We start from the raw sequence: 10,103 nt of genomic DNA on the forward strand, positions 1-10,103 counted from the left end.
TTTAATGGATCCCAAATACTTTCATAGATCCAGACTTTTTGCTGTAGAATACTACAGCAGACAATGCTAACCTGCCTGCCAAAAGCAACAGAAATCTGAAGGAATTTAACATCACTGATACCAACTGATCAGGGTCAACAATCAGGGTCTCAGGGTCAACAAATTGTAGAAAAATTCTGTAACTTCCTAACATATATTGTGCTTCAATTCCTAAGTTTTCTAGATTTCTGCTTGTTGTCAGTGAATATGACAACAAGTAGAGTCTCTGAAAATGTTTATGTTTCCTGTAAAAATGACAAAACAGAATTACGCAAGGAACATTCTATTAATCTAGCGTCAATAGAAACCAGAGTGCTCATGGTATAACTCTGCGGGGAGTTTACATGTAACATGGGATCATAAATTCATAGGGGAACAACGTGGTCAGTCAATTAAACAGAATTCTGGAGAACATTTTCCGCCAAAATTTAAGGCTATGTACACCATTGACACATATATATATATATATAAAATTGTGCATCATTGTGATTGGTGTAACTTCTTAAATATATTTTATTAAAAATTATTCTTACTTTTTGAGATACAGCTGCTTTGTATTCTGTATACGGAGCAGCTGTATCTTGCACTGAATCCTGTATCTGTCAGCGCGGACCTGACAGATTCAGTGACAGCGGGTCCAGAGTGTCTGACACGCAGGATCCGTGAACGATCACATCTAAGTTATGAACCTAGATGTGATCGGTAACAGCTCGATCCTGCGTGTCAAGTCACAGGACCCACTGACACTGAACCCGTCAGTCCTGCAGACCTGACAGATACAGGATTCAGTGCAAGACACAGCTGCTCTGTTTACAGAACACAAAGCAGCTTTATCGCAAACAGCAAATTGTATTTAGGAGGTGGCACCAATCACACTAATGCACAATATTTTAAAAAAAGCCAAAAGGTGTACATCACCTTTAAAAACAAACGACACGTGTTCTTCAGTTATTGACACTACTTCTGCAGCCCACTTCTAATATCACTATGAGAAAGTGGGAAACAAATAAGAGACTGTCATGACTGCGCACACAGAAGTAGTCACCCAGCTTTCTAACATGCCTACCGGGCAGATGTGAACAGTTATGCAGAAATAGATCTCATTCATAATGGCAAGTATCTATACAGATAGAGAGTCCAGCAACAATACCTGCGGGAACAAAAAGCCTGCCCATACACATTACCAAAATCTACTGTGTATGGGCAGCCTCTCACCTGGGGCGGGAATCGCTGGAGATAAGAGCTGGCAGGTGTTTTGGCAGCAGTTTATCACCGTCTCCCTATTAAAATAATCTGGCGTGCAGGTCTACCAACACGACAACACTTGTCCGGATGCCCTAATAGGAAACATGGAGATGATAAAAGGGGCACCCACTCTATGTGACAGGGCAGGCTCCCAGTCTAGCGGACCCAGAACGTCTATGCATTACAAGGATGGCCATTCTTGGCGGACGCTAAAGACATTATGTGTGGCTGAGTATCAGAGAGGGAAAGAGAAGCTGAACACCATGCCATCTTTTTTTTTTTTTTAAAAAGGGGGCATCGTCATGAGGCAACTTTCAGAGTACCCATGTAGCTTGTCACCCGGCTTTGCCAAAACCGGATATGACCTTTCACCCCTTACATGAAAAATATACAGCAATAAATGACATGTCACGGTCTCTCCATATTGAGCAGTCCTCATGCTTCCTCACACATCCTCCTACATGTATACAGCGGCGAGCAGCCATATACTACAGAAAGCATGGACCATATAATACAGAGTAGCTCAGGACTCAGCTCAGCGACGTGCAAACACCGGCACTGCCCTCACACATGCCCTAATGTGCCACACGTCCGTACTCTGCACCCGGGCACACTTGTAAAGCTAATTATACACTTTGCGACACGCACACAGCGCCGTGCCTCTCACCCGCCATCTTGTGCCCCAGGCTGCGCCGCTACATGGAGTCTGCTCTCGAACAGTCTCCGTCTGACATCCGGGTGTGTGTGCAGTGCCCGTACCAGGGAGTGTGTGATTGATCAGGGGCTGTCCGCACTACGTTCCGGCTCTTTGGCGGGTCTCCGGATCACACACACATCACCCAACTCATCCGGACATAACGCGCACCCTCTTCCTGTGAGCACACACTCCGCTCCACCTCTTCCTGTCAGCGCACACTCCGCGCCACTTCTTCCTGTCAGCACACACTCCGCGCCTCCTCTTCCTGTGAGAACACGCCTCATAACACGCCTCCTGGTCCCTTGTGCCACACGCCGGTGCCCCTGCTCTGAGAAGTCGCGTGTGGCTGGGGCCGCGTTATGCAGCAGTTGGCGCCTGTGCGCCGCTCATTTGGAATAAGGAACGCGCCTATGGAGCTTTTGCTTAGGGTATGTGCACACACACTAATTACGTCCGTAATTGACGGACGTATTTCGGCCGCAAATCCCGGACCGAACACAGTGCAGGGAGCCGGGCTCCTAGCATCATACTTACGTACGATGCTAGGAGTCTCTGCCTCGCTGCAGGACAACTGTCCCGTACTGTAATCATGTTTTCAGTACGTGACAGTGGTCCTGCAGCGAGGCAGGGACTCCTAGCATCGTACATAAGTATGATGCTAGGAGCCCGGCTCCCTGCAGTGTGTTCTGTCCGGGACTTGCGGCCGAAATACGTCCGTCAATTACGGACGTAATTAGTGTGTGTGCACATACCCTTAGGGTATGTTCACACGTGGGCGTCCGTTACGGCTGAAATTACGGGGATGTTTCAGCCTCAAAACATTACCGTAATTTCAGCCGTAACGGCATGTGCAGGCGCTTGAACGCCGCGTCCATTACGGCCGTAATTAGCGCTGCTATTCATTGGAGTCAATGAATAACGGCTCCAATTACGGCCAAAGAAGTGACAGGTCACTTTGACGCGGGCGTCTATTTACGCGCCGTCATTTGACAGCGGCGCGTAAATATACGCCTCGTGTGAACAGACAAACGTCTGCCCATTGCTTTCAATGGGCAGATGTTTGTCAGCGCTATTGAGGCGCTATTTTCAGACGTAATTCGGGGCAAAAACGCCCGAATTACGTCCGTAAATAGGCGGTGTGAACATACCCTTAGGTCTTTCTATTTGCAGGCAAAAAAAAACCTGCCGCAAAATTTCGTTAGGAATTGTGAGGCAGATTTTGAATTGCCAGTGCTGTTTAGACGCCTCCCCTCCCCCTCACTTTTTTTGCTATGTTTTTTTACCCACAACTGTTGAATCCAAGGGTATGTTCACACGCTTAGGGTATGTTCACACGGCTTATTTACGGACGTAATTTGGGCGTTTTCCGCCTCGATTTACGTCCGAAAATGCGGCTTGATAGCGTTGGCAAACATCTGCCCATTCATTCGAATGGGTCTTACGATGTTCTGTTCCAACGGTCATTTTTTTTACGCCCCGCTGTCAAAAGGCGCATCAAAGAAGTGCCTGCCACTTCTTCAGACGTTAAAGAGGCTCTGTCACCAGATTTTGCAACCCCTATCTGCTATTGCAGCAGATCGGCGCTGCAATGTAGATTACAGTAACGTTTTTATTTTTAAAAAACGAGCATTTTTGGCCAAGTTATGACCATTTTTGTATTTATGCAAATGAGGCTTGCAAAAGTACAACTGGGCGTGTTGAAAAGTAAAAGTACAACTGGGCGTGTATTATGTGCGTACATCGGGGCATTTTTAATACTTTTACTAGCTGGGCGTTCTGATGAGAAGTATCATCCACTTCTCTTCAGAACGCCCAGCTTCTGGCAGATCACGCTGTGACGTCACTTCCCCAGGTCCTGCATCGTGTCAGACGAGCGAGGACACAACGGCACCAGAGGCTACAGTTGATTCTGCAGCAGCATCAGCGTTTGCAGGTAAGTAGCTCGTTTTTTAAATATAAAAACCTTACTGTAATCTACATTGCAGCGCCTATCTGCTGCAATAGCAGATAGGGGCTGCAAAATCTGGTGACAGAGCCTCTTTAAATGGAGCCGTTTTCCATTGAGCTCGATTTACATCCGTAATTGACGCAGCGAAAAAGCGCCTCAACATGCCATGATGGTTGAAATTACGGAGCTGTTTTCTCCTGAAAACAGCCCCGTCATTTCAGCCGTAACGGACGCTGCCGTGTGAACATACCCTTAGCAAAAAAGTCAAGGGAAAACAGCTCCTGATTTTCAGACGTTTTTAAAGCAACTCACGTTTTTTGCGGCGTTTTTTACGGCCGTTTTTGGAGTCCATGAAAAACTGCTTCAAAGACGACTCAATAAGTGACATGCACTTCTTTTTCGCTGATTGAAATCAATGGGCAGGCGTTTGGTGGTGTTCTGCTTCCGATTTTTCGGCTGTTTACGGGCTGAAAAACGGCCGAAAATAAGTTGTGTGAACATACCCTGAGGGTATGTTCACACGCTTAACCCCTTCCCGACATTTGTTGTATGGGTACGCCAAGGAAAGCTATGACTTCCCGCAAATTGCCGTATCCATACGCCAAATGTTTGGCACCGGCTCAGAAGCTGAACCGGTGCCATCATCGCCGGATCTCAGCTGTATCTTACAGCTGACATCCGGCTGTAATGGCGGGGACCGAAATTAGCTTAGATCCCCGCCATTAACCCCTTAAGTGCAGCGCTCAAACGCGAGTGCTGCACTTAAGGTGTTTGCAGCTCATCGGAACCCCAGCAATGAAATTCCGGTGGCTGCAATGGCAACCGGAGCCCTAATACTGGCCTCCCGGTCTGCCTAGCACGGAAGCCGGTCAAGATCCGCCCGGTGGCGGAGCCTGATCGGCTTCCGTAGGCGCCGGCTCAGGAGCTGATCCGGCGTCATCAGCGGTGGAAGTCAGCTGTATGTTACAGCTGACATCCACCTGTAATGGCAGGAACCGGAGCTCGCTCCGATCCCTGCCATTAACCCCGTCCATGCAGCAATCGAAAGCGATTGCTGCATCGTAGCGGTTGATAGCACATCGCCAGCCCTGACAGGCAATCAGGACTGGCGACTGCTGCTATGGCAGCAGGAGACATAATGGCCTCCTGCTCTGCCATTACGGAAGCCGATTAGGCCCCGCAGGGAGGCGAAGCCTAATCTGCTTGCTGTCAGTGAATAATTGACAGATCTAATACATTGCACTACGTAGGTAGTGCAATGTATTAGAAAAAACACATCAGACAGTTGGAACTTCAAGTCCCCTAGTGGGACTTGGAAAAAAAGTGAAAAAAATAAAAGTTTGAAAACAATAAAAGTTTCAAGTAATAAAATAAAACACAATCCCCCTTTTACTCTTATCAAGTCTTTTATTATTGAAAAAAAAAAATAAACCATACGTATTTGGTATCGCCGCGACCGTAACGACCTGAGGTATCAGAATATTATATTATTTATTCAACGCGGTGAACAGCGTAAAAAAAAAACGTAAAAAACTATACCAGAGTTTCTGTTTTTTGGTCACTTTGCCCTACAAATATTGGAATAAAAAGTGATCAAAAAGTCGCATGTATCTAAAAATGGTACCTATAAAAACGATAGCTTGTCTCGCAAAAGGCAAGCCCTCATATAGCGCCGTCGACAAAAAAATTTAAAAGTTATGGTTCTCACAACTTGGCGACAGAAAAAATAATTCTTTTTACAAAAGTAATTTTATTGTGCAAAAAGTTGTAAAACATAAAAAAGTGCTATAAATTAGGTATCGCCGGAATCGGACTGACCCGCAGAATAAAGTTAACATGTCATTTATAACGCATGGTGAACGCTGTATAAAAAAAAACTAAAAAAGCTGTGCCAGAATTGCGGTTTTTTGTTTACCTGGCCTCCCAAAAAATAGGATAAAAGGTGATCAAAAAGTCACATGTACCCCAAAATGGTACCAATAATCGCTACAGCTCTTCCCGCAAAAAAAAACAGCCCTCATACCACTACGTCTATGAAAAAATAAAATTAATAAGTCAGGAAATAAAAAATATGCAGTTGTGCCCGAGGGGAACATTTCTTCTGTTTCAAGAGGCGATTTATCAAGGACCTAAAATTAGGGAACCAGGAAGGGGAGGGCCCAAACATATCTGCTGGAAGCGTGGGCGCCCGTATTATACCAGGACAACACTTTCCCAGCAAAATTCCCCAAACTGAAAAGGTGCGGAGTGTGGACCAAAAGGGGCATAAGAAAGGATGCCATATATCAGTGCGACACCGGCCTGTGCAGAAAGGATTGCTTCACAGCGTAACACACATCTATGGATTATTTTATTGTTTTTTTTACCCCATTATTATGCCACCTGACTATGCCCCTGATGTACTCTGCCCAGCTTACATGTACCCCCACATTATAAATGGAAACACCAGTAATACTCAAACAAATCTAATACCAAGCAAAATCCGCTCTCCAAAAGCCAAATGGCGCTCTCTCCCATCTGAGCCCTACAGTGTGCCCAAATAGCAGTTTCCTTCCACATATATGGCATAGTCATACCCGGGAGAACCCTTTTAACAATTTTTGGGGTGTGTGTCTCCAGTGGCATAAGCTGGGCATGACATATTTGCCACTGAAATGGCATATCTAGGGAAAAATAATTTTTTTTAATTTGCACCATCCGCAGTGCATTCATTTATGGAAAAGACCTGTGGGGTGAAAATGCTCACTACACCCCTTAATAAATGCCTTGAGGGGTGCAGTTTCCAAATGGGGTCACTTCTGAGGGGTTTCTTTTTATTATTTCACATCTGAGCTCTGCAATTGTGAACCAATACTTTTTAAATCGCCAAATAAGGCCTCAATTTCGCATGGTACGCTTTCACTCCTGAGCCTGGTCGAATGTCCAGGCAAAAAGATTAGGGCCACATGTAGGGTGTTTCTAAAACCGGGAAACACAACATAATAATTAGAGAGCTGTCTTGTTATGGTGGCACAAGCTGGGCACCACATATTGGCATATCTATGGAAAAAATCCCATTTTCCCTCTGCAACATCGAGTGCACACTAATTTCTACAAAACACCTGCAGGGTTAACATGCTCAATACACCACTAGGTAAATGCATTGAGGTGTGTAGTTTCCAAAATGGGGTCACTTCTAGGGGGTTTCCACTGTTTTGGTCCTACAGGCACCCAGAAACCAATCCAGCAAAATCTGCTCTCCAAATAGCGCTACTTCCCTTCTGAGCCCTGCCGTGTGCCCAAACAGCAGTTTATGACCACATATGGGGTATAGCCATACTTGGGAGAAATAGCTTTACAAATGTTGGGTTCTTTTTTCCATTTATTTGTTGAGAAAACGAAAAATTTTGCGCTAAAGCTACGTCTTATTGAAGAAAAAGGATTGTTTTTTTTTTCACTGCCCAATTCTAATAAATTATATGAAACATCTATGGGGTCTAAATGCTTACTACACTCCTAGATGAATTCCTCAAGGGGTGTAGTTTCCTAATTGGAGTCACTTTTTGGGCGTTTTCATTGTTTTGTCCCCTCAGGGGCTTTGCAAATGCGACATTGCCTCCCCAAACCATTCCTGCTAAATGTGATCTCCAAAAGCCAAATAGCGCTCTTTCCATTCTAAGCTCTGCCGTGTGTCCAAACAGTAGTTTATTACCACATGTGGGGTACTGTTTTACTCTGGAGAAATTGCGTTACAAATTTTTTCTCCTTCAGTCTTTGTGGAAATGAGAAAAAAAATAGCTAAACCTACATTTTCTTTGAAAAAATTTAGATTGTCATTTTCAGGGCCTACTTCCAATAATTTCTGCAAAAAACCTGTGTGGTCAAAACGCTCAACATACCCCTAGATAATTTCCTTGAGGTGTGTAGTTTCCAAAATGGGGTCACTTGTGGGGGGTTTCCACTGTTTTGTCCCCTCAGGGGCTTTGTAAATGTGACATGGCCTCTGCAAAACATTCCTTCTAAATGTGAACTTCAAAAGCCAAATGGTGCTCCATCGCTTCTAAGCCCTGCCGTGTGTCCAAACAGCCGTTTATTACCACATGTGGGGTATTGTTTTACTCGGGAGAAATTGCTTTACAAATTTTGATGTGCTTTTTCTCCTTCAGTCCTTGTGGAAATGAGAAAAAGTAAGCTAAACCTACATTTTCCTTAAAAAAATGTATCTTTTTATTTTCAGGGCCTACTTCCAATAATTTCTGTAAAAAACCTGTGCGGTCAAAATGCTCACTATACCCCTAGATAATTTCCTTGAGGTGTGTAGTTTCCCAAATGGGATCACTTTTGGGGGATTTCCACTGTTTTGGCACCGCAAGAGCCCTTCAAACCTGACATGGTGCCTAAAATATATTCGAATAAAAATAAGGCCCCAAAACTAGGTGCTCCTTTGCTTCTGAAGCCGGTGCTTCAGTCCATTAGCATGCTACGGCCACATGTGGGATATTTCCTAAAACTGCAGAACCTGGGCAAAATAAATATTGAGTTGCATTTCTCTGGTAAAACTTTCTGTGTTATAAAGAAAATTGGATTAAAAATTAATTTCTGCAAAAAAAAATTTGAAATTTGTAAATTTCAACCCTACTTTGCTTTAATTCCTGTGAAAAGTTTAAAGGGTTAAGATATTTTTTAAATGCTGTTTTGAATACGTTGAGGGGTGAAGTTTTTAAAATGGGGTGACTTTTTTTGGGTTTCTTATATATAAGGCCCTCAAAGCCACTTCACAACTGAACTGGCCCCTGTAAAAATAGCCTTTTGAAATTTTCTTGAAAATGTGAGAAATTGCTGCTAAAGTTCAAAGCCTTGTAACGTCCTAGAAAAATAAAAGGATGTTCAAAAAACAATGCCAACCTAAAGTAGTCATATTGGGGATGTTAGTTAGCAACAATTTTGTGTGTTATAACTGCCTGTCTTACAAGCAGATACATTTAAGTTGAGAAAAATGCACATTTTTGCAATTTTTCACTAAATTTTGGTGTTTTTCACAATTAAATGCTAAACATATCGAGGAAATTTTGCCAGTAACATAAAGTCCAATGTGTCATGGGAAAACAATCTCAGAATCGCTTGGATAGGTAAAAGCATTCCGAAGTTATTACCACATAAAGTGACACATGTCAGATTTGAAAAATGAGACTGTCAGGAAGGTCAAAAGTGGCCAAAGAGGGAAGGGGTTAACGAGACTCTCACCAGATTATAAGTGCCCTATTTTCTACATAAGGAGATGGGCGCTGTAATGTAGGTGACAGCAGTTCTTTTTATTTAGAAAAACAATCTATTTTTATGAGCGATTTTAGCTACTCGTTTCTTAATGCCCAAGTGGGCGTGTTTTTACTTTAGACCAAGTGAGCGTTGTACAGAGGAGTGTATGACGCTGACCAATCCGTGGGACGCGCGTGATTTGCGCAACAGCAGTAAAAAGTATGAATGAAAACAGAAAAGCACCATGTGCTTTTCTGTTTACAAACATACAAACAGAGTGTCATAATGATGGCGGCTGCGCGAAAATCACGCAGCCACGCATCATACGCGGCTGACACACGGAGCTGTTAAGTACTTTTTGCGCGCGAAAAATGCACACGCTTGTGTGAATCCGGCCGAAGGCAGGGATAGTTCCAGCAGGATCCAATAGAACTCAGCGATCCTGTAAAATTCTCTGGGGACGAAAGTTCTACCAAATGAGACTCGACCTAATGTACCACAAAAGAAACAGAGTACCTCAACGAGAATCAGCCTTCTTCGACCAGTCTGGAGAAAGTCTAGTTAGTCCTTTGGGAAAGGGTTTTAGCAATGGATCAGACAAGTGGAAGCCTCACTCCGTCTGTAACTTGATTTCATCAGTAGGCTTGAGAAGAACATGCGTATGGTCATCCTTACAAATCAGAAGCTTTGTAGGGAAACCCCACTTATATGGGACCTTGTTATTGCGAAGCGATAAGGTAACAGGGAGGAAGTTTCTTCTAGCCTGCAGCGTAGCTTGTGAAAGATCCACGTAAAGATGGATTCCTCCATATGGATGAGGCAATTTCTGAGCTTTCGTAGCAGCAAACATCAATGATTCTTTCACATGGAAGAAATGAATGCGGGATATTACATCGCGTGGAACGTCTGCCGGCAAAACCTTTGGTTTAGGTAGACAAT

General features: G+C 44.0%; 1 protein-coding gene across 2 annotated transcripts in view; it reads right to left on the bottom strand.

The window, feature by feature from the left end:
- The window catches only part of PPP4R1 (protein phosphatase 4 regulatory subunit 1), a 78,251-nt gene extending 75,973 nt beyond the window's left edge, over positions 1-2,278 (bottom strand). The window contains exon 1 of one of the 2 annotated variants that reach the window (XM_075826429.1): positions 1,952-2,278. In XM_075826429.1, the coding sequence (XP_075682544.1) occupies positions 1,952-1,958 (7 nt within the window). In that variant the 5' untranslated portion in view covers positions 1,959-2,278. The remainder of the gene's footprint in view (positions 1-1,951) is intronic. The other variant, XM_075826428.1, reaches the window with a different exon arrangement.
- Between the last annotated feature and the right edge of the window lie 7,825 nt (positions 2,279-10,103).

The sequence above is a fragment of the Rhinoderma darwinii genome, chromosome 5, assembly GCF_050947455.1.
Source record: "Rhinoderma darwinii isolate aRhiDar2 chromosome 5, aRhiDar2.hap1, whole genome shotgun sequence".
Taxonomy (NCBI): Eukaryota; Metazoa; Chordata; class Amphibia; order Anura; family Rhinodermatidae; genus Rhinoderma; species Rhinoderma darwinii.